The 23,781-nt window shown below is 50.2% G+C and overlaps 2 protein-coding genes across 7 annotated transcripts in view; one reads left to right on the top strand and one right to left on the bottom strand.

Moving 5' to 3' along the window:
* Positions 1-577: 577 nt before the first annotated feature.
* On the top strand, positions 578-12,466 carry CCNQ (cyclin Q). Its single transcript, XM_045845434.1, has 5 exons — positions 578-803; positions 4,046-4,229; positions 6,171-6,303; positions 8,198-8,425; positions 11,933-12,466. The coding sequence occupies exons 1-5, from the start codon at positions 650-652 to the stop codon at positions 12,020-12,022; spliced, it is 789 nt and encodes a 262-aa protein (XP_045701390.1). The 5' UTR covers positions 578-649; the 3' UTR covers positions 12,023-12,466.
* Positions 12,467-19,486: 7,020 nt separating this feature from the next.
* Positions 19,487-23,781, bottom strand: part of ATP2B3 (ATPase plasma membrane Ca2+ transporting 3) — a 48,358-nt gene continuing 44,063 nt past the window's right edge. For 4 of the 6 annotated variants that reach the window (XM_045845475.1, XM_045845478.1, XM_045845479.1 and 1 more), the window contains one exon: positions 19,487-20,400. In XM_045845475.1, coding sequence (XP_045701431.1) covers positions 20,080-20,400 — 321 coding nt within the window. In that variant the 3' untranslated portion in view covers positions 19,487-20,079. The remainder of the gene's footprint in view (positions 20,401-23,781) is intronic. The other 2 variants (XM_045845481.1, XM_045845482.1) reach the window with 1 other exon arrangement.

Here is a 23,781-nt window from a genome sequence, read left to right as displayed (position 1 = left end):
CTTTCGTCCACGGCTTGGCAGATGCTGCCAACTCTCCCCGTCCTATATATACTACGCTGGGCCACCAGCCCGTTGAGACAGCTTAGTGGGACCCCCAGCTCAGGTGCCTGGGGATGGCCTCACTGCGCCCTCGCGGAATGGCCCCGTAGGTTCCGGCTGTCGGGGCGCGGGGCGGGGGTAGGGCGCGCCGCTCCCTAAGGTGGGGTATGTGGTCTTCGGGGACTGGGCAACTGTGGGTAGAGCTCGTGAGTGCGGGGCTTGAAGTTCCCAAGGGCATGAAGCGTCTGAAAGCGGAACAGTCTGTGTCCCAGGATGAGACAGAAGGCTCCTGGAGTCGGAGCATGCGTATTCTGCCTGCCCGGAATAAGCCTCTGAGGCGCGTGGTTGGCAGCAACTGGTGCTTGCGAGCCGTCAGACAGCATCGGTCTCTGCGCCTGCGCCTGGGCTTGCGCCTTCCTGCACAACTCGCCGGCTGGCAGCGCGCAGCCGCGCGCTCACCCCCCCCCCCGCCGAGTGAGGCGGGAACGCGGGCCGGCCAAGGCGGGGCGGGGCAGGTGGGGCTGCCGGGCGGGGCGGGGCAGGGCGGCCGCGCCCGCCGCTAGGACCCCCCTCCGGGGCCCGCCGCGGCGTGCTGGGGACTCTGGTCCTTATGGCCGGGGGGTCTGGGGCCTCCGGGCGGGGTCCCATGGAGGGCATTGGTCTGGACTGCTATGGAGGGGGAGATGCGGCACGGGGAGCCCTGGGGTGGGCTGCTCCCGAGGCAAGGGTGCACTTCCGTGTAACGAGGTTCATCATGGAGGCAGGTAACCATGGCTGGGCAGAGACCGGGCCCTGAGCAAACGGGGCTCGGAGGCCAGGGCCGCGTGCTGCACTTTCACGAAGGCGGCCCTGGCCAGTTCTTGGGGGGCCGGGCCTGCGAGCTGCGGCCAGCGTTGAGGGGCCCTGCTCCGCAGACGAGGGGACCTAAAGGACGAGGAGCTGGCGCTGCTAGGTAGAGGGAAGAAACCGGGCCTGAAAGGGGCCTCTGCCCTCGCACGCCCTGTGTACTAGGCTTTGAGCTGCGAGGCAGACGCGGGCATTGTCATTTCATGATCCAGCGCTCAGGACCAAATAGACGGCATGGAAAGAAACTGGCTCTAGCTACAAAGGTGGCCAAGTCGGGGCGCCTGCAGCTGGGTTGAGTGTACCGTGCCTTTTGCTAGAGCTATCTGTAGCAACGGGGATGGGGACGCTGTATGGCACTTGGTTTTGTGGAACGTTTTTTTTTTTTTAAAGAAAAAAAAAGATTTTCTTTCTTTATTTTAGAGAGACAGGAAGAGAGGGAGAGAGAAACATCGATCGGTTGCATGTGCCCCAAATGGGGACTGAACCCACAACCCAGGCATGTGCCCTAACTGGGAACCGAACCAGTGACCTCTCGGTCTGCAGGCTGGCGCTCAGTCCACTGGGGCACACCAGCCAGGGTTCATAGAGGCTTTTGAAGCACACTCTTGGTGAGGTTCAGGATAAGCCTTGTTGGAGAGGTCCTGTCACACCAAGGACCCAGGGTGCATCTAGCGTTTTCAACCCTGCCAGGGTGTTCACAGTGGTTTTGGGCGCCCCTGGTTCCAAGGCAGGAAATGAAACCAACCAGATTTCTGTAAAAACATCATTCATCTTAATTAACTGAGGGACAGTTAGTTACTTTTTGTTACTTTGTGTGCACTTTGAGGGAGAGGGGGTTGGATGAGTCTGCTATCAAGTCAAGGGGAGCAGAGGGTTTGTGGAAATGATGCAGGATCATAATATTTCTAAGAAGAGTTGTGAAGTGTGTCAGGAAGGATGGTAGTGTCCCCTCAAATGCTCCATCCATCTGCTCCAAGGGTCCATGTAAACCAGGGAAGCATGCTGCCCTTTGAGACTTTGCTGTATAGAATAAGACTGTGGGAGGTCAGATGCAGCAATACTACCTTATTGATATCTGTGGGAATGAGGGGTCCCACATAGGAACTCTTGATGTAACAACTGAAGTTTAAACCTTGGAATGCTAAAAGCTCTTTAGGTATCACTTTTGAGGGGCTTCTTTATAAAACTTACTGTGCATACTTTTGCCCTCTGTGCTAGGCCGAATACTGGTCCTCTAGAGATGTCCCCATTCTCAGCCTTGGAACCTGTGATTGTTACCTTATGTAGCAAGAGATTTCACAGATGGATTTAAGCATCTTGCTGTGGGGGAACTATCCTAGATTTTCCAGTGGGCCTGGTATACCCGTATTTTGCTGTGTATAATGCACACTTTTTTGCCCAAATATTTGAGGGAAAAACAAGGATGTGCATTATACATGGGTAGTACTAATTCTGTAACAATATACATGTCTTTAATTCTTTTAGTTATTTGTTACATATAATTTCTTGTGCCATAGTATGTTTAAAAATAAATGCTAAAATTCCTTTATAATACAACAATCAAGTATGTAAATACAAATCAGTAAATAATTGAATTAGAAAATTAAAAGAAAAGTTATTTTTTATCCTGAAAGTTTGGGCCAAAACGTGGGTGCGCATTACACATGGGAGTGCATTATATATGGCAAAATGTGGTAATTACATCCATCCTCAAAGAGGGATGCAGGAAGAGGGACGGGCAGAGGATAAGCCGTTTGATGGTGGAAGCAAACTTGGAAGATGCTGCATTGCTGGCTTTCAAGAGAGGAAGGGGCCATGAGCTAAAGACTGCAAGTGTCTCTAGAAGCTGGAAAGGGCAAGGAAACAGATTCTCCCCAGAAGAAACCAGTCCTGCCAAGCACCTTGAGCTTAGCCCTGTAAGACTCACTTTGGATTTCTGGCCAGCAGGATTGTGAGAGAGAGAAAAAAACGTGTTGTTTTAAGCCACCAAATTTGTGGTAAATTGTTAATGTAGCCCTAGGGAACTAATACACCTTTTTAAAAAAAAGATTTTATTTATTTTTTTAGAGAGGGGAAGGGAGGGAGAAAGAGGGAGAGAAACATCAATGTGTAGTTGCCTCTTGCATGCTCCCAGCTGAGGGCCTGGCCCGCAACCAGGGAATCGAACTGACGACCATTTGATTTGCAGGGTCAGTGCTCAACCCACTGAGCCACACCAGCCAGGGCCTAATATACCTTCTTAGGTGGATGATGTTGAAGGTGATCTTAATGATTGTTGATTGTTCTCCACCTTCTTTTTTTCAGTTTATTGGATGTCATTTGATCTTATTTTGTTAATCCTGGTCATTGTGAATTTGTTTTGGTTCTGTGACCCATTGCAGTGATTTCCTTAGGATCTGTCTAGGGATGGAGTTGGGGATGGACCTTAACCCCTAAATCAAACCACTGTCCTCTGGTTTTTGAGTTCTGTTCACTTTTCAGTGTGTCAGTCTTCTGTGGGGCCTGGCTGGGGCTTTTCTCCTGCTTTGCCTGCAGTTGCCTTTGGCAGGTATTCTGCTTGTCTTTTCTAACCTGCAGACTAGGAAACCAGTGCTGAGTATAATCTTTAACTGTAACCTCAGGACTTGAGGTATCTGTTTGATGCTCAGAGGGCTTTTTTTGCTCCTGTCATTTTGGCAGGATTTCAGTTAGGTGAGCCGAGGAGCAGTGACACTCTGTAGTTAAATGCTTGTTAAGCAGGAAGCAGGCACACAACAGCGTGTGGTCCTTTGCAAGATACTGTGCAGAAGCTGAGATGCCAGGTGCTAACTGAGCAGTAGCCTAAAGCTTTACTTCACCTGGTGGGGTCTGCAGACCTGGAGCTTGGGTGTGACCCAGGGGCTGGGTAGAAGAGGAGAATTTGCAGAGCTATTGAAGCACTTAACACACAAGCCACAGGGGCTTGTTAGCCCATTAGAGTCTAAAAAGGCTTTCTCTAACCCCCTCAGGCAGGTAGGGGACTTGGTGAGAGACCCAGTAGTCATTGCAGGCTAGGATGCAAGCTCTTGGTCTTGTCTGAGCAGAGGTGTGCACCCTCGGGCCCAACCCAGCAGGTCCCCTGGAAATTTAGGAGGGGATGAGTACTGGGTTGAGTTATCTCTTGCCTACTTTCTCTTGGTAGGTGTCAAGCTAGGGATGCAGTCCATTCCTATTGCCACCGCCTGTACCATTTACCATAAATTCTTCTGCGAGATCAACCTGGATGCCTATGACCCCTACTTAATCGCCATGTCTTCCCTTTACTTGGCTGGAAAAGTGGAAGAGCAACACCTGCGTACTCGTGACATCATCAATGTGTCCAACAGGTAACAGCTTCCTGGCCTAGGCATTTGGGAAGATGTCCTGGTATCCACCCGAATGGGAGGGCAGAGAAGGGTCCCACTGTGCCCTGCCTTCCAGGTGCCAGCAGTCAAGCTTAGAAGGAAGCACCTGGGTGATCTTGAACCAGGGCTGGAAGCACTAGCAGCAGAAGCGTGAAAGGAGGAATCTGTGGGAAAGAAGCTTGGACCAGATTATGGGGAGCCTCAAAGGCCAGATGGAGTGGGGGAGGGGGTGGATATGAAGAAGTCCCTGGAATCATGGTGTTGGGAGGGAGGGGTGTGTGGCTGGGGTAGAGGGAGCTGGGAGAAATGTGTTGGAGAAGGTTTGTCTGGAGGCTTAGACAGGATGGAATACACCATTTTGGTTCTGTGGGCCCTGCAGCTCAGCCTGTCATATAGGGGAGGGGGTGGACCCAGCTTGGCCATCATCTTATTTAGATGGTGAGAGAAACCCAGTGAGAGTTGCTAAGGAGCTTCTCCGGCCCTGGTGTTGGCACAGTGGTCAGTGGGTGGCACCCCTGGGCCCAAGGAACTGTGTTCCTGTTGGGGAAGGGTATAGGGGTCCAGCCAGACAGACACGCTGCGTTGCGGCCTGCAGGAGAGTGATTTATGGAAAGTTACTGACTAACGGTGCGTCATAGCCTTTCCAAGAACTCTGATCATTAGCAAAGAAAACTATTTTGCGCTGTTTCTTTTTTAATAAACAGGTAACATAGAAAGCACTCCCCACCCCCTAAAAGCATGACAGGTTCATGGTGTACCTCAAAAGACTAAGAGTGAAACAGGAGAGGGAAGTGAGGGAGGGTGGCTGGAGTCCACCCATAGTTGCCAAGGCTGCAGCAGGGAGGACTGACAGGAGAGGAAATTGTATGGATCGCTAATTGGACATGGGGCCCCAGGTGGGGTTCTGTGGGACTTGGAAAACTAGTAATGAGCTAGGAAGGATGAGTCATCAGCAGAGTTTTGATTACTTGAGTGTGAATTCTGTTTTTGTACATCTTGGTTGGTGATCCTGCATATGCGAGAGTGTTGCAGACATGTATGGTGTAAAAAAAGGACAGAATGACCTGGAAAGAAGGAAAGACAGTTTGGGAAATTCTAAGCTGAAATACATTTACTCTCCTGAACACATCATCCCTATGATGTGTGAAGACCTTCCTTGTGCCCAGAGCGAGAACCCTGGGCATTGCCATCCCAGGTGCTAAAAACTGTCCCCGATGCCAGGCTGGCTGTAACAGGAAACACAGCTGACTCGGCCTGCCAGAGCCTCCACTTCCTCTGGAGGAATTGCAAAGAGCCTGTCTTTACACTGTCTTGCTGAGTGATAAGGGACTAAAACTAGAAGTTGGCTTCTTTGCTCTGTCAGTTATTAATGTCAGTTATTATTTTTATCCTGTACATTAGACAGACATATAGATGAAGAATGGTTTGTAAAAACACAAGTAGAGCCCTGGCTGGATGGCTCACTTGGTTGGAGTGTTGTCCTGTACACCAAATGGTTGCAGGCTTGATCCCGGGTCAGAGGGGGCCAAAGGGTGTATACGAAAGGGAGGAAAGGGAGGCAGCCAATCGGTGTTTCTCCCACACACTCGCTCGCTCACTTGCTCGCTCTCTGCCCCTCCCCACTCTCCCTCTCCCTCTCCCTCTCCCTCTCTTCCATACCGCCTCCCTCCCTCTCCCCCCTCCCTCTCTCTTCCTCTCCCCCCTCCCTCTCTCTTCCTCTCCCCACTCCCTCTCTCTTCCTCTCCCCCCCTTTCTAAAATCAACGAACATATCCTTGGTGAGGACTTTTTAAGAAGTAGAATGACACTATGTTAATTGTATGGCAGAAGGACATTGGGGTTTATATCTTGACATCAGGTGACTTCAGGAGCTCCTCAGGGCCACCTCTCTGGCTGCTGTGAGCATTGCCATTTCTCTGCGCAGGTACTTCCACCCAGGCAGCGAACCCTTGGAGCTGGACTCCCGGTTCTGGGTGCTCCGGGATAGCATCGTGCAGTGTGAGCTCCTTGTGCTGAGGGTGCTGCGTTTCCAAGTCTCCTTTCAGCACCCACACAAGGTATGGACCTCTTTGTCCTTTATACCAAAAGTGCCTCCATCTAATCTTTGAGAGCACATGGGGGACATAGGAAGAGCAGGGTTACAGCTGGGCAACCAGGTGGCACACAGTGACTGGCTCAGGTGGCCTCTCTTGTCCCACTCTAGGAGTTTTCTCAGGTTCTGCCTTTCTGCCTGCTCAGCTGTGGCCACAGGTCAGGATCCATGTGACCCCCTGAAGCCCTTGCAGATCCTGTGACCCACATAGATTCTGTGCTCAGTGAGCCATGGGGAAACACGGCTGGTTTCCTGACCTGCCAGTTTCTGTCCCTGAGAGTTGCTGCTCTGTCTCGGAGCTCTCATCCAGTTCAGTTTTGCTTAGAATTAGAAACCCATGAGAAAAGCCAGGTCACTCGAGTTAAATAGCACACTTTTGACTGCTAGGAAGGAACACGTAAGTCCCAACAGAAGCGCTGTCTCACACAGCCACAAAAGGAACCCATTAAACCCTTAAGACACTTGGAAATTGTGGCCTGTGGGGGTGGGGGTAGTTTATAAAGCTCTCTGCCAGGATTATTATTTCTTTTTAATTGAATTTTCATTGAGGCAAGTGTAGATGTACAAGCACTTAGGGAAAGTAACAAAGACATCCCGTTTAAGATAAAGACTTTGCCCAGTCTCCAGGAATGGAAACATTTTGTAAAGTTGATACAGTGTAGCTGCTGGGGTGCAGCTTGGCTACAGTGTCTCTGGTTCCTGGAGTGCTTGGGCATGACTTGTACTGCGCTCGTGCCGTATGAAATAATTTTAAGACTTGTGTGCCATGGTGGCATCTCAGTTAACTATAAAACAACTCCATCACTGCAGGGGCCCCTTGTGTTGCCCTTTTCATAATGTCACCCCTTCCAAACCACTGACGTGCTCCCAGAAACCCCTGGCAGAGATTTCGAAGGTGATTTTAAAACAGTTGTGTGTTCCTGTGCTGGCTTGATGCAGGGGCAAGGCAGGCTCTGTGGGGCAGTCACAGAGCAGAGTCTGGGGAAGGACAGCACACACCGGGAGTGGGGCCCAGTGACCTTTCCCTTCCGTAGGGCTTAGGGCAGTAAAGCAGAGGGTGAGTCCCCCTCCTCCACAGGTGCTAGAGCCCCATGCATGAGTGTTCACACCTGTCAAGTAGGCTTTCTAGTGTATTCAGTTGATCAGGAGATTCACACAAAGCAGCTGTCTTCCCAGACAGACAGCTGAGCTGGAAGGTCATTTGTGAAGTGTTTACAGCCATCAGTGCTATTGCAAAATGCAGTCACCTGTCTCTGAAAGCAGGCACCCTAGCACTGGCTGGCCCCCAGCCTCAGCCTGGGCATATGGCACTGTGTTCTGTTCTTCAGATAAAGATGCTGTTCCTGGAGCTTATGTTTGGGGAGGGGCAGAGTGATTGCTGACAGTGGCCAGTGCAGGACCATGTGGTGGAGGGGGATTTCCACGGGGATGGCCATCAAGAGTGGCCCAGGTGGGGATCAGGAGCAGGGCCTGGAGGACAAGAGTGGGTGGACACGTAGGGATTGGGGAAGGAGTGGGGATTTCAGGCAGAGGGTGTGAGTGCCAGAGCCCTGAGGAGGAGCAAACCTGGTCCATCAAACACAGCGAAGGGGAGTGGGGTGTGGGCGATGAGGCTGAGAGGGAAGCTGGGCTTGGGTACCAGTGGAAGGTGCTGGGGCTTTTTTCTAGGTGATACAGGGCACCATTAGAGAGTTTGAACAGGAGGTAACTGGATTCAAATTCTGTTTTATATACATCAAGACAGCTTATGGGAGAGTGGCTGGCAGGCAGAGAGGAACCACGGTGCCTCACAGTGAGGAGGCGGGTGACTAGGGGCCAGAGCCCCAAAAGCCAACTGGCTGACTGGCTTGTCTTTGCAGTACCTGCTCCACTACCTGATTTCCCTCAAGAACTGGCTGAATCGTTACAGCTGGCAGCGGACCCCTATCTCTGTCACTGCCTGGGCCCTGCTGCGGGACAGCTACCATGGCGGGCTGTGCCTTCGGTTCCGGGCTCAGCACATAGCTGTGGCAGTGCTCCATCTGGCCCTGCAGGTGTATGGGGTTGAGGTGCCCGCCGAGGCGGAGGCCGAGAAGCCGTGGTGGCAGGTGAGGTGATGCTCAGTACACTGGCATGTGTCCCCTTCCTTTGCCTAAGGACCTTCACAAGTCTCTGTACCTGGGTGTTCATGTTGCTTTCTAGTAATTAACCGTAAGAGAGGTGAGGGCTACCTGGGAATATCGAAGCTTGAAAATACCCTGTAATTTCTAAGTCTAAGGCAGAGATTCTCCCCCTTGGCATTGTGGACACTTGGGGCTGGGTCATTCTCTGCGGTGGGGCATCCTGCACAGTGTAGAGTGTGGAGCAGCATCAGTCCACCCACTCAGAGCCAGGGGCAGCTTCCCTGATAGTCATGACAACCAAACATGTCTCTTGATATTGCCGTGTGTCCCAGAGTAGGGGTCCCCTCCCAGCTGAGAACTGCTGAGCTCAGACAAACACTTTTATTGAATCGAGTGGGAGCTTGTTATAGTTCAGAGATTAATAAACCTGGCTTCATGCAAGAAGTAGAGGGGGTGCTCTAAAAAGATGAGTGCAGGATAGATAGTACATAGATGGTAGAGATAGGTAGGTAGGTAGGTAGGTAAGTAGAGAGAAGATGGATGAATGAATATATTAGATGATAGGTAGGTAGATCGATGATAAATGGATGGGTGGATGAATAGATTAGGTAGACGATAGGTAGGTAGAGAGAGATGAGGTTGACAATTGATAAATTCCTGTCTCCCCTAGACCTACAGAATGCAAAGTGCAGTTTATAGATACTGAGTTGAAATCTGTCCATCAGAAGGGCTGTGCTCAAGGACTTCTGCAGTCTTGTCAGATTTTCCCTGAGTAGTCCCATTGTTTCAAAATGGGATTTCGAGATCATTTTGTTTTTTCTTTCCCATACTCGAAGTTTGCCATTCCTTTCTTCATGAAACGTTATTGCCTAGCCTTTTCCTAGGATGAGGTTCTATGGTAAGCAGAATTTCAGGTAGCTGAAGGTCTCTTCTTTTGGTACATCCCTGCTCCTCCACAAACTCACAGTGACCAGAAATCTTCTAAATGTGTCATTTTTTTCCCTGAAGGGAATGTGCCCCTTGCTCCCTCTCCCCTTCTGCAGCTCTTAGCTTAAGTGGTGCCTCCGCCTTTCCTGACACTCCCTCCTCCAGTCTGCTTGCCCTCCATGGGAGAGCACAGCCTTTCCTGCCTTTTGCTGTGCTGGCCTTTATTGTCTGTCCAATCCCCACCGCTCCCCACTCGCCAAACTCTAAGCACCTGGAGGCCAGGGGTCTTGTCTGCTTGATCAACTGCCCCATGCCCAGTGCCTACACCTGGCGTGTAGTAGGTGCTCATATATGTGAACAAATGCATCCATGCCCGGGTCTTGGGCCACATGAATCCCCCAGCAGCATGGGGATGAAGGGGCATCTGTGTAGACAGAAATTATTGCTCCATGCTGGGGCTTCTCAGGGAGTTCCAGATCATGTGCCTGCAGTGCCCCTGCTCTGTTGGAGCTGCCACTTCCTGGCCCTGCTCTCCGAGGGCATCTGATGGGCATGGTGGCCCCAGTCCCTTGGGTGCTTCGATCCGCAGTGTTGTCATTGGTTTCCCATTGTCCCTGACAGCTGTCCTCTGTGTCTGCCTTCTCTTCACCTGCTCCTGAACTTCATGGGGTGCCACTGTATTGTCTCTGCTTCACACTCTCATCCCTTACGAGATCACAGTGCCAGGAAGCAGTGCCACCATGAGCTTGTTTTCCAGGCACCACCGACTTAACCAGTACTTCTCACACCTGGGAAGAAGAGCTTCTTTGGGGGTGGCGTGCTCACATTCATGCAGCTCTTTGCCTTTTCTGGATGGCTCTGGGCCTTTGGCACTGGGGGCATCCAGAATCCAGACACCTTTTGAACTCATGGCAGGCCTTTGCACCAAGCCCTGTTGAGCCTCTGGGTCTATGAGGCACCGCCTCTAAATCAGTAGCATGTTGTAGAGTGTGTCAGCTTCTGTCCTCTTTAACGCTGAATACTATTCCATGGTCTGGATGGACCACGTTGTGTTTGTCCAGCCGTACACAGAGCAACACCTGGGTTGATTGCAGTTTTTGGCCCGAACCACTTTTTAATGGTCACTTCTTGGTTTGGGTCTCCAGGAGCACACACGTAGTGGATACAGACAAGCCCATATTTCTGAGGTATTTGTTTTCCAACCGGAGCCCAGGGTGAGATGGGCAACCTTCCTGAGCCAGGGCTCAGGGGGTGTTCATGTCACTGTTTCCCACCTGAGGTGCTAGCCTGTGGAGGGTCCTATGGTTCAAGTCCAGTTTTTGTCCTGGCTCAGCCCCAGGCCTGACCCTCATGGCACCCTGTTTCCCTAGGCAGCAACACTCTGGCTCAGAGGGGGCACAGCATCCAACCAAGAGCTCTTTGTGTTGCTTGCTTTTCACTTCCCATGTCATCAGGGGCCCCCAACAACACCCCCAGGCTCAATGCTTGGCTAGGAGGACTCACAGAAAAGCCGTTATATGTGTGGCAATGGTTGTTACGGTTAATGACAGTGAAAGGTGTATATGTAGGGTGGGTCCAGGAGAGACCAGGAGCAAGCTTCCAGGTCCCCCACCAGTGGAGTCATGCAGACAGCAGTGTCTCTCAGCAGTGATGTGTGACAACATGCATGGAGGGCTGCCAACAGGGCAGCCCCCCTGAGCAGTGGTGCCCAGGGACTTTACTGGGAGTCGGTCCTGCAGGCCTAGAGCGGCCACTCAGTCTCCAGCCCCTGAAGGTCAAGCTGATATGTTCTGTCCAAGCCCCCAGCAGAAAGCAGTCTGTCGGCACAGACCACCTGCCAGGGCCCTTGTGCCGGGTGCCTAGAGCGCCCCTCCCAGGAGCCAGGCAAGGGCCAGACCTTCCTTGGGAACATTCAGGGTCAGCCCTGAGCTGCACACCACTCTTGGTTTGGGCCCCTGGGGACTCATAAGTTTGTAATCTCTCTGGCACAGTTAAGAGGATGTTTTGTCCAGGCTATAGAGCCAGGTCCACAGGTTCCCCACGGGCCAGCCTAGGGTGGGGTGGGGTCCAGGTGATCTAGCCTGTTTGTTTCTTATTTCTTGAAGTAGATTCTTGTCCCTTTCTCTCCCAAGATCCCCAGAGATCTCTAAGTTGACAGAGGCTGGGTGGAGGTTGTAGGGGAGGCAGGAGCCCATGCTCTTGGCCCACCTCTATTACCAACTTCCTGGGTAACTCAAGGCAAGTCTCCTGTCCTGTCTGGGTCAGATGATCTGGGTCAGTGACCCAGATCACTTTGTGTGGGAGTGATCTCACAAAGTGATCTTGGCCCAGATCTCTTGTGTGGGAGAGGCCACCCAAGGCCTCTTCCATCTGGGATGTTGTCTTCTTTGTGATCGACCTTGGCAGGCTGGAACTGAACTGGCGTTGCAGAGAGCCATCATCATTTCCAATAGTGAAGTCCTCATGCCCCCCCCCCCCCATGCAGTGTGACTCTGCACTTAGTGGCGGGAGCCTTGTGTGACACAGAGGGAGTCTAATCGGAACCTGTTTCCTTCTCCTTTCTAGGTGTTCAGTGATGACCTCACCAAGCCAACCATTGATAACATTGTGTGCGATCTCATTCAGATTTATACAATGGACACAGAGATCCCCTAAGGTCCAGGTGTAGGCTGCCCAAAGAGAAGCCTGGGGTGCTCAGTTGCCAGGGGACAGCGCCACCACATCGCCATGATGGCCAGTCCCCAGAGGACTGGTTGGGAGAACTGGTTTCGTGCTGCTGCAGATGGGCTGGTGAAGGTGATGGCATGCTGCCACCTTGAGTCTAATGCCATGACTGTCCCCGGCAGCCACGGTCCCGACAGTGACGGGAGCTACACCCCTAGCAGGCAGGCATGTGCTGGGTGGGGAGGCTCCGAGGCGTCCGTGTCTGCCTTTGTCCTTTGAGAGGATGCAGACTGCCATCGAAATTTGGAATCATTGGAAGGAACATCAAAGAACGGATGACACTGTACTTTGGGGGATATTTTTTTAAGGCCAGATTTATAGAAAGTATAAATAGATGAAGTTTTATTTTGTTTAATAAAAAATGATACAAATCAATGGAGACACCCTGGCTTTGCTTTGTAGCCAGTGCTGCCCTGGGGTGTTTATGGGTGCTGCCCAGACTCGGTTTCTCCTTCCATGCTCTGCTGTCCACATGGGATTGCACCTCGTGCTCCCGAGGTGTTTCTGGGGAAGGTCCTCCATTGCTTCTTAAGGGCCTGATGGCACAGCATGTGCCCATGTCATGCTGGTGTCTTCTAAAGGAGCTCACGTATCATCACTGCTCCACCACTGGGACATTTGCAGGGCTTGGCAACCATCCTGCCCGGGTGAGAGAGAACATACATTTTGGAAAGGGGGGTTAGGGATTATTGTGTGGATTCAAAAAACAGATGTGACCAAAATGTAATTAGGAAGTAATACATTTAAAAAAAAACATTTTATTTATTGATTGGCAGTGGGGAGAGAGATCAATTTGTTGTTCCACCAGCTCATTGGTGGACTTTTGTATGTGTCCTGACTGTGGATGGAAGCCACAACCTTGGCACATGCAGACAACACTCTGACCAACTGAGCCACCTGGCCAGGGCAGAAGTAATAAATGTTTAGTGTTGAGGTACTGAGTCTGAATGGGAAATGTAGAGAATCTCAGAGCCATGGAACCGCTGTCCCCAACTCCCACTCAAAAGGCACTTTGTGAAGGACTGCTCTTGGGTGCATCAGAGAAACAGACCAGCCTGGGTTCTTCTCCCTGCGAACCCCCACTGGGCGCAACGCACACTAGTGGGACCATCCTGTTAACACATGATGGCATATGGTCTAGGGGACTGTCCCAAGCACTTCATTTGGGAGGTTGTTACCAGGGGATATGGGCGGTGAACACTGGCTGCCATGCCCTGTGGCAGCCACTGTGGTGGGGGATGGCTGGAACACCCAGAGTCCATGGGGGTGCTTCAGAGCACTCATCCCTGGTTGGGGGCACAGGAAGGGGTCACACTCATAACAAGTCAGGCAGTGCGGCTTGCTCGAGGTTACAAAGTGTGCTATTTATCTTCAGGGTGAGGGATCCAAGTAAATGTCCCCCTTTTCATTGTGTCCTTTTCACATCTGTACACCCAGCTTAATCAGGAGCCCTTTGAGGACAGGGTCAGCGCCCAGGTTCAGGACCCAAGGTGAGGGGCCCAGCCCAGCAGGCCTCTGAGGACAGCTTCAGTGCGTTTGCCAGTCCTGTCTGCCTTCTGCTGTTTAAAAGGCACCTTGCCTGTGTCATACCCTTCTTCCTTGCAAGCTGGGCCCCCGCACCCCCAAGCCTTGTCTATGTTGTGTTGACAGGGCACTGCTCTTGGCCAGCACTTACCATTGATTCGAATGGACCTAAGAGATGGGTGTTTCACTTTTGAATTCTCTGTTGCCTCTGCCCTGACAAGGTCACAGACTCCTATAGAAGCATCCATTTCTTTGGATCTCCTTAGGTTCAGCCGCCAACTCCCATGCAGTTGACAGGAAGCCAAGTTCTTAATCCTCAGAAGGCAGAACCCCCGGGTCTGGGTGGGAGGGCTCTCCAACTCTGCCCATTCCAGTTTGTCCCCTCCCCACACCCTGCCCTGGGACAGATCAGAACCAAGTGGGGATGGTTGGATAAAGCTCTCTAAGAATTCAGTGAGCATCACTACTCCCCACTGACAGCTGCCATACCGAACCCGGAAAGCACGGCCTGCAAAGCTCTGGGTGACAGGCTAATGCAGTCTCTGTGGAGAGTTTGTGGGGTTAGCTTTCCTTTTCTGATGACCGAATACCAGGTGAGTGGCCTTCTCTCTAGGGGACCCAGTTTCCCACTTTATAAATTGAGCAGGTTGGACCAAATCATCTCAGACTGTAATTGTTATTTTGAAATCCTGTAGTAAAAAAGGGGTGGGGGAGAGAAAGCAAAGAGAAGAAAAAAAACCAAGAAATGAAAATCCCTTGACCTGCATGTATACCTGTCACATTCTACTGGGGACTTGCTGGCTTTGTGTACTAGCCTCTGGGCCTGTCATCTCAGTGTTTGCCACTGTGTTTTGCTGGAAGTCACACCTTCAGTGTGTTGTCATTGGAATAGAGAAGAAGGGAAGGCATTGGGATGTATGTGATACTGTCTGGGAATATGTGACCTGCCAGCCCTGCTTTGTAAGGACACTCGGCCATAGAATCTAAATTAAAGTCAGTGGTACAAGGTGGCTATTTTTTGTTGTTCTTTTTGGCTTCCTATAACAGGCTTTTGTAAAACACATAATGGGGATTGAGGATATACAGCCTCCCATCTCCTTTATTGTAAGTTCAAAAAGGTCAGCCATGGGCAGATCAAGAAGATTTTCTAGAACCTGAAGCTTCTAGGAGCTTTTTAGTCTATAGCAGTTTTAAAAAAAAGAGCTTTAAAGAGATTTTGAAAAAAGATTTTATTTATGTTTTAGAGAGGGGAAGGGAGGGAGGAAGAGAGGGAGAGAAACATTACTGTGTGGTTGCCTCTCTCATACCACCAACCTGGGACCTGGCCTGCAACCCAGGCATGTGCCCTGACTGGGAGTGGAACTGGTGAGCTTTCACTATGCAGAATGATGCTCAATCCATGGAGCCATGCCAGCCAGGGCTAGAGCACATCTTAATCACTATAAAGTGACAAATGGCTGAGTCTTACTCAATATGTCAACCTGGTAGAAGGAGGAGGGAAAACCAGGTCCTATGAGAAACTTGGCCCATCTCTTCCTTTTTAGCTGTGATGGAGTGAATGGTGTCCCCAGAAAAGGTTCACATCCCAATCCCCTGAGAACAGGTCCTTATTTGGAAATACAATCTTTGCAGATGTTGTCAAGGTGATATGAGATCCTTCAGGAGTAGGGGGCCCTAATGCAACATGACTGGTGTCCTTAGAAGAGACATGCACAGAAGGAAAAGACTGTGTGACAACAGAGACAGGGACTGGTGATGTGGCCATGAGCCAAAGATTGCCAGCCACCAGCTGAAGCTGGAAGAGACAAGGAAGTTCCCTTCCTCAGAGCCTTGGAGGAAGTGTGGCCCTGTTTACTCCTTGCTTTCAGACTTCAGGCTTCCAGAGCTGTGGCAGGATAAATGTTTGTTGTTTGAAGTCCCCCAGTTTGTGGAACTTTGTTACAGCAGCACCAGGAAACTCCTGCGTGGCCTTCCCCAGAGTACCAGTATGCACCCTTGCTCCCAAGGTGTCCCTGGGTGATGAAGATGGTGTAGGCTTTGTGGATGGATGAGTGTTATAATGTTTCCTCGCTCCAAGCCATCAATTTGGCTAAGTACCAATTTTCCCCCATGTCATATTTGATACTGTGAATCAGTGGGAAAGAGAATCCACAGACACAAGTGAACCATTCTTTTGAGGGAGCACAATCCTCTCCATAAGGTGCTATCTGGCATTTGGCCTAATGAAGACTTACATAGCTTTATGGTTTGAGTTGGACTTGCATATCAATGAAGAAGCAAGAGCTCTTTGTTATTTGTTTGCTGTTTGCAGCTATTTATCCTTTTGCTTTTTTAGAAGTGTAGGTTCTGGTGGTAGGGAGGGAACTGAGAAGCCATTTTTCTCCTTTCTTGGCACCTTCCCTGGAAAATGCATCCTCTGGCACTGCCAAGTCTAAAAGGGTAAAGTGCAGAGTGGAGAAATAGAAATACATGGAAATGGGACACGGGGAGTCTAGGAGCCATCACTGCAGTAGTCACTTGCAAGTGTCAGGCCATTGCTGACTTTGTGGCTCTGCTGGTGAAGCAGAGGGGGTGGGACACATCTAGACCACAGATGTCCCCTTGTACGGGTGCTCAAAGACACCTGGTAAGTGAAGGAATGAGTGGCAGAATGACTCATGGAGCAAATGAATGAGCAAAATAATGGGTTTGGGTTAAAGAAGTCTCTGTAAGCCTTGGGCACTGCTTGGTGGGAATAGGGGTGGGTGGGGGAGGGTGGTTGGATATAAAAGGTGCAGGTGCTGTGGTAAACAGTTTGGCAGTTCCTCAAAAATGTAAACATAGCGTTACCATATTGATTCCATAATTCCAACTCTGAATATATACCCAAATGGACTGAATGCAGAAACTCAGATATTTATACACTTGTGTTTACAGCAGCAATGCTCACAGTAGCGAAAAGATGGAAGCAACCCACGTGTCCATTGATGGATGAACAGATTAACAAAAAAGTGTCTATCCATACTATAGAATGTCATTCAGTTTTAAAAAGGTAGGAAATTCTGATACATGTTTCCACATGGATGAACCTTGAGGACATTATGCTGAGTGAAATAAGCCAGTCACAAAAGCACAAATACAACTCCATTCTGCGAGGGCAATGGAGGAGTCAAACTCATAAGAAAATAGAATGGTTGGTGCCAGGGACTGGGGCATGGGGAGTTAGTGTCTAATGGGGATAGACTTCAGTTTGGGAAGATGCAAAAGTTCTGGAGATGAATGGTGAGGATGGTTACACAACACTGTGAACTCACTTAATGCTGCTGAACTGGTTAAAATGGTTATGATGGTAACTTTTATATTGTATATATTTTACCACAATAAAAAGAAGAGGGATTCTACCTGTGTGCCAGGTTCTGCCATTTGGGTTCGTTTGCTGGCATTGAATTGTTGCAATCATCTCTGGTCTCTGACCTTCACCCTCCTCTGAGGACACACCCGGGGTGGTGGACAGTCAGACCAGGCCCTTCCAGGTCAAGACAGTTAGAGAACTGCCACGCAAACCTCTGCCAGGAGCACCTCTGACCCCACAGGATAGGTGAACCCCTTCCATAAGGACTAGAAAGGCAGAAAGGAGGCTGTATGCTCAGGGGAACTCCACCACTCTCAGGGCTTGGCATAGCTGGGTGAAGCAGATGAAGACACTTTCCTTTTGTCCCAGATAATTCACCAAAGAATAAACCACACATGTCACCCAGACCAGGACTGTAGGAGCCTTTCATTTTTTTTATACACAGAAATTTTGGTCTATTCTTTAATTAGGAAGTTCAACTACAGACTTTAAATTATTATGCATCTGTGGTCTTCCTCATTAAGATATTATTGTTTATAACAGGCAGATAAAAATGTAAAACATTTAATAACTGAACACAGTGGACCAAGCCATTCCATATAATATAATGTTTTATAGACGGGGGCTCCCTGATGAGACAGGTCCCTTGGCCTGAAAACTACAGAAACCAGAGCAATGATCAGAGGTCACAGCCCCCCTTTTCTGAACCATACACCCCACGGATAGGCAATCTAGGGACTAAACAATTGACATGTACAGTAGGCAACTTTGTACAGCAGCAGCGAGGGTTGTTTAAATACATATGGACCATTTGTTCTATCAGTGTGTCTACAACAGAGAGTGAAAAGAAGCCCATGAGTGTAGCGTTATGGAGCTTATCTTCTTCAATTGAAATGTTTCCAATTTTATTTCTTGTTTAAGAACACACAGACCCTCAACAAATTGAGTTGCCCTTTTTGTTGTGGTTGTTTAAACAAGGACATAGGGAACAATTTACAAATGGGTAACATTCTCAGTGTGCCCTTTGGAAAAAAGGGATGGCTTTAAGTTATCTGTAGCTGGCATTTTAAGTGGGGTTTTCTTTTCTAACCGAAATTCCTTTGCCCAAGATTTAACTACTCCTGCTCAGGGGTAACATGGCATTCATGTTAACGGCAGAGTCCCAGCATGGATGCTCACAGATGCAGGTGGAGGTAAGACAAGACCCACGTGTGGGTGCCGGAGGAGGGGCGTGATGGGCGGACCAGCCTTGCTACCAGTCCAGCTGCTGCTCAGTTGCTGAATGTGCCCATCTGCACCTGCGGTTTCCATTCTGACCCTATGACACTCAGTTCTCAGCTGACCTCCAGTGGCTCAGTCTCAGGCCCAAGCAACAGGTACATTGGAGGAACCGTGGTTGGACCCCAACTGCCTCCCTGAAAAATGTGAGACAGATGAATTCAGATGGTAGAAGAACCATTGCTGCTTTTTTTTTTTTGCATTTCCCTCCCTGGCTAATGTACATTTGGGGGAAACTGAGGCTTGGCTCACTGGGTGGCCACACTGCAAGGAGAGGCTCCTTGGGGAGCCTAGGGCCAGCTCTCCCCACCTGCAGACCAGGTGTTCAGCTGATGCGGTACAGCTGACCTCCTCAGTCTTTCAGACTCATGAGAAAGGGCCACAGGTGTGATTAGAGCAACAGCCACGAGGTGCCATGGCTCCCAGGGGCTTTTGCTTCAGCATCTGTTTCCCTGATGTCTCTGTAGGTGGCTGCAGACACAAATGCATGTTGTCATGGGTCATAGTTGTCTTTGAATGAGAAGACTGGGGTCAGAAGAGTGCTTTGGCAAGTTGTGACTGAGAATTTTTCCCAGTTGCTTTATGGGAGCCTCAGCAACAACTTGTTGGCATTTGCCAAAGCAAAGAGTGAGAGTCTAGTTGGAGGCGCCGAGAGGGCTGGGGTCTGCATTGCAGCTGAGTCAGCTTCTCTTGGGTTTTGATGGTACCTCTTCCTCTGCTTTCTGGCTGACTCTTGTCACTGCCCCCTCCCCATTCTGGGTCCCCCCATGGGGTCACAGGCGGCAGGGGGCAGAGCTTCATGCTCTTGAGGTTGAATTGAAGACAAAGAAAGCCCACCAGCCAGAATTCAGCACTTGGAGTTGAAATGAAACTGAAAGCAAAACTCCCCCTTCTACCTCCTGTAAGGGATCTTTCAATAATACTTTGGTATTTTCCTTTTAAATAAAAATTCCATTGAAATGATGTTTTCCCCTCTATAAGCAGGGGCCTCAAAGTGCAAATGTTCCAATTGTAACTTCTTTCACTTTAACCACGTCCTTCTCTCCCCTGACCTTCTACTGGGAATCTCAATGGTGACTTTGCCAGGAATGTGCCAGGAGGAGGGAGAACAGAGGGGAGGAGCAGGGGAGTCAGGGATGGGGCAAGCAATCAAAAAGATACTCTTGCAGTCTAGTTCCCTGAAAAAAACAAAACAAAACAAAACCCTGCCACAATAAATAATGAAATTTCAAAATAAAAACACCTGATAAGAGGAATGGAAATTCATGCCAATAAATAGTTCCTTATTCTTTAAATATGTATATGGTAATATATGTACGTATATGTCTATACGCACACACACACACACACACACACACACAGACTGCACATGTGTCCTGGGGATGGGGTGCTTGGCAGTTCCAGTAAGTTTGCAGGCGGCTCCCTCCGGTGGGCTGTCTGGTTAGGAGCATCCTTCCCAGCCCTGCAAAGCAGTGCTTGGCCTGTTTTCCTTTTGTATGAATCTGTTTATCTAATTGCTGTCCAGTGGGTGCAACGAAGTTCCCAATAAACCAAAACCAACAGCCTTCCCCACAACACAGCCCAAATGACAAACATCTGGTGGCATTGTAGTGTTCACTAAAAAAAAGCTTTGATAGAAAAAAAGGGGGGGACACAGCTCTTCTTGTTCTCTTGTTTTTCCTTCCTCCTCCTCCATTTCCTTGGTCCTAGGTAAGAAGCCTTGAATGGATTGGCTTCTTGCAAGTGCTGTGTGAGCAACATCTTCAACTGCCTTGGCTGTGCCCTCCTTGCAGGCTTGTGCGTCCTGCCTGGGTGCCCATGTGTGCAGGGGTGCGCGTGCGGAGAGCAGTTATGCTTAGAGGGATGTCTCCACGCTGTGGAGTGGACTCCCGGGTCTGGAAGAAAACACTGACGAGGTAGCTGACTTGGTGCCATGCGTGGTCAGGTAGATGCCGCTGTCTATGGCGTTGTTGTTCTGATTAGGGGATGGGGGTGGGGGGGCACGCAGGCGCTCCTCGTTCTCATCCACGTCCGTATCATCTATGAGCGGGATGTTGTGGGTGTAGTCATTGATCAGAAATTCGGGCGTTGCCATGAAGTTATGGATGGAAGTCTTGGATTCCGGTTTCTCCAGGCCTTCATAGAGTGAGCTACGGAATGCTTTCACCACTCGGATCTGGAGCGGGAGGTGGAGGGACAGGAGCCCGAGGTGGGAGCATGGAGGGAGGGAGGGAGCAAGGAAGGAAGGAAGGAAGGAAGGAAAGAAGAAAGAAAGGAGACAATCAATGGCAGACTGGTGCTGGCGAGTTCCACCCACATCAATGGCAGAGGGGTCACTGTGTGACAAGTGTTCATCCTTTGGATTGGGACAGTTGGGGTGGCTCTGTCTGGCTGTGGTAAGGATTTTCAGTTTGGGTCTCAGTCTTGTCAACTGATCCACATGCAGGAAAAATGACAGTGGCTTTCTCTAGGTTGATCTGGGCAGATATTCTGGAGCTCAAGAATGACAGAAGCACTGGGTTCTTGCCTGCTACCTCTCCTTTCCCTATCCTATGGGTGGTGCATTGGTAACCTTTCTTGAGTGGATCTCCCTTCCTGCATTCTCTAGGGACCTTTTCTGTGCCCTCCCAGCTCTCCTGGCCACAGCCAGCACCTGCCATGCCAGACCTATCTGGCCACCAGTCTGCCTGCTAAGTCCAGGGGCCATTTCTGTGTCTCCATCTTATTTGACCCCTCAGGGGCACTCAACACAGCCAACTGCCCTTTCTGGAAACTTATCTTGGCTTCCCTGACATTGCCCAGGCCTGCCCCCCCTCCTACCTCACTGGCTACTGTGGCCCCATCTCCTTTACTGCTCCTTCCTCTGTCCCAGGGTGCCCCAGTGTCCTCGCCTGGCTCTGGCCCTCTTCCTTTCTGACCATACCACCAGGTTCACCTCCTAGCCCTGGACATAACTCTGGGACTCATCTCTCTATAACCAGGGACTGTGGTCCAGACCCTTCCTCAGTGTTCCAGGGTTGAGAGCTTTTCAGTTCCCCACCTGGAGGCATCCATAACTGAAAATGGCCTCACTTTCGATTTGCACCCACTAAGCCTGTCCTGACCAGATGCCATGATCCACTGCAGTGATTCCTTGTGTCTCTTTACAGTCCCCTGGCCCACATCTAGGTGCATCTGACTGGATCATCATTTCCCTTAGAAGACCTTCTACACATGTATCTCCTACCACCAGAAGCTCTTAGCAATCTGGTGCAACCTGCCCCTCCAGCCTTTCTCATGCTGTGTTCTCCTCTTCTTCACTCTCCAAGACAACTTCTTTCAGTCCCTCCACTAGGGTTTTTCTACACCTTGTTACCTGGCCATCTCACTAGCATCTGTAGACCTCAGATTAGCGTAACTCCCCACAGGGAAGAGCTTCCCACAATGTCCTACTCCCCAGCCATGGTGGTCCTCTGAGCCCTGCACCTCCTATAAGACCTTGCTCCTAGAATTAGCCCTGCGGTTTCTCTGACCCCTCCCTTCACTGGTGCTCCACCCTCACTTACGTTTATGCTCAAGTCTCACCAGGCTTACAAGTCACAGAGTTGCTGCTTCTCTTTTCTCACTTTCTGGTCCCCAGCCTGAGCTCCCTCTTGCTTCTAGAAGCCAGATACAACAGGAAGGCCTTTGCTGGGCCCACTCAAGTTAGCTGGCTGAGATGGGGAAGCCAGCCCCTCCTTTTGTGAGTGGGTGAACACAACATGAGTTCCAAAGTCATTCTAGGTCCAAAGTTCTAGGATTTGGTTTTCTTGGTTTAGATAAGGTATTGTCAAACTGTGGCCCAAGGGCTAACTCTGGCCCTCAGCCTGGTTTTATAAATAAAGTTTTATTGGCACACAGCCACACCCTTCATTTATGCAGTGCCTATGGCTGTCTTCAAGATCCAAGGGCAGAGTTGTATCGTTGGGACAGAGACTGGGCCTGCAAAGCCCTTTTTTGGAGACTTCTGCTGCCCCCTCATTTAGACCATGAATCACACTGTTGACAATGAGTTCCTTTCGACCCTCTAGCATCTGGTCCCTAGGCATTGCTCTGCCAAGCACAGTGCTCGTAGATCAGTTTAAACCAGGCAAGCCTCAGTCTTTCAAGTGCAAAATAGTGAGCCAAAGAGCCCCATAAAATTGAAATTTTCTACCTCCATGTATTAAATTCAGTTAGGATTTTCTCTGAATTTGGTGAAGCTACGTCTTCCAGATCGCAGATGGCCAACTATTTGCACTTAGTTCCTTATTTCCTGCAGATCACTTTTGGCAATAGGGGTAACACAGAAATTGAGAATTGTTTGATATTTTTAATAAGAAGAAACAGAATGTACTTTTTATAGCCATTGCAGATATGGCTTTATTATTTGTGCCTTTTCTGGTGCCAGAATTGTGGGGTAGCCACCAGAACATCAGCCATGGCTACATGGTGGTGGCGAAGTCCCCATTGCAGCTGTCGGCCACACCCCTGAAGTCACAGGAATGACAGCAAGCTGCAAGCTGCTGCCCTTGACTCTGGGAGCCTTTTGTGGTGGTTTTATCAGCAATGATCTGGTGACTCTGGTTATACTCTTTCCCCTTGCTGAGCTGGTCCTCTCACTTGGACCTGGTCATGTGATCAGGCCAAGCCCCTGCTCAAACCCTCTGGTCTCCCTGCACCTGGTTAAACTCCAAAACCTTTGCCCAAAAAGGTTAATGAGCCTTTCCTTTCCCAGCTTCTTCAGAGTGCACCTCCTCGGTGTAATCAAAGACTCACTTTAATGTCTGTCTTGTCACTGGCCTTGGGGGAGGGATTGTGTCTGCTTGTTTGCTGCCTATTGGCACAGAGCAGTCGCTCAATCATCAACAGGGGGTGCCGGGGCTGGCTGCTCAAACATTCCGCAGGTGGGGGCTTTCAGTTAGGTTTGTGCCATCCTGAAAGTCTCTTACAGTTGACCTGCAGGTTCCATTCCCCTGTAGTCACATCTTGGGCTATTAACAAAGGGCTTGGCATTTGTCTTACGATGGTGCTTTCAGGCCACTCAACACTGAAGGGCATAGTCAACTCCTGAGATGCTGGCTCAGTGAGAAGTGGCAAACATTTCTAAGAGACACTCACCCTGGGGAGCCAAGCTTGAACATGGGGTCTGAGGGACATCACTACGGTGGAGTTTAGTGTGTCCCAGCAAAAGTGTGACCAAGACTGAGTGGAACCAGCACCTTTTCCCCCGCACATGGCCCCTACTGCCTCCTCAGGCTCTTCCAGCCTGGGGTGGTCCCAGGGATCCAGGGTGGGGTCCTCAAGGCAACCTCTTTATCTCTACCACTCCCAAAGGGACCTCACCTCTCTCAAGACTGTCTATCAATGACGCCTACAGCCCACAGACCACCTTGATGTTAAACATGCCCTCTGTACCACCTCCATCTGTGTCTGTAGCCAGGGCACACCCCTTTCTGGCATGCTAGACTTATGTACCTGCTGCTCCTTCACCTCTCCTCCAATGGGTAATGAGTCATTGAAGAAGAGTGCCCTCAGCCTTACCCTGGCCAGCCCTGGC

This window comes from Phyllostomus hastatus, unplaced genomic scaffold, assembly GCF_019186645.2.
Source record: "Phyllostomus hastatus isolate PE091 unplaced genomic scaffold, TTU_PhHast_1.1 phas_contig_471, whole genome shotgun sequence".
Classification (NCBI taxonomy): Eukaryota; Metazoa; Chordata; class Mammalia; order Chiroptera; family Phyllostomidae; genus Phyllostomus; species Phyllostomus hastatus.
Note: the sequence above shows the minus strand (reverse complement) of the source record. Positions and strands in the feature narration are given on the sequence as shown.

Excerpts from the sequence above, each read along its gene's own strand:
- CCNQ (XM_045845434.1), top strand. The coding sequence starts at position 650 with ATGGCCGGGGGGTCTGGGGCCTCCGGGCGGGGTCCCATGGAGGGCATT. Across the intron at positions 4,230-6,170 it reads ATCATCAATGTGTCCAACAG|GTACTTCCACCCAGGCAGCG; the intron begins GTAACAGCTTCC and ends TTCTCTGCGCAG. Across the intron at positions 6,304-8,197 it reads CCTTTCAGCACCCACACAAG|TACCTGCTCCACTACCTGAT; the intron begins GTATGGACCTCT and ends TTGTCTTTGCAG.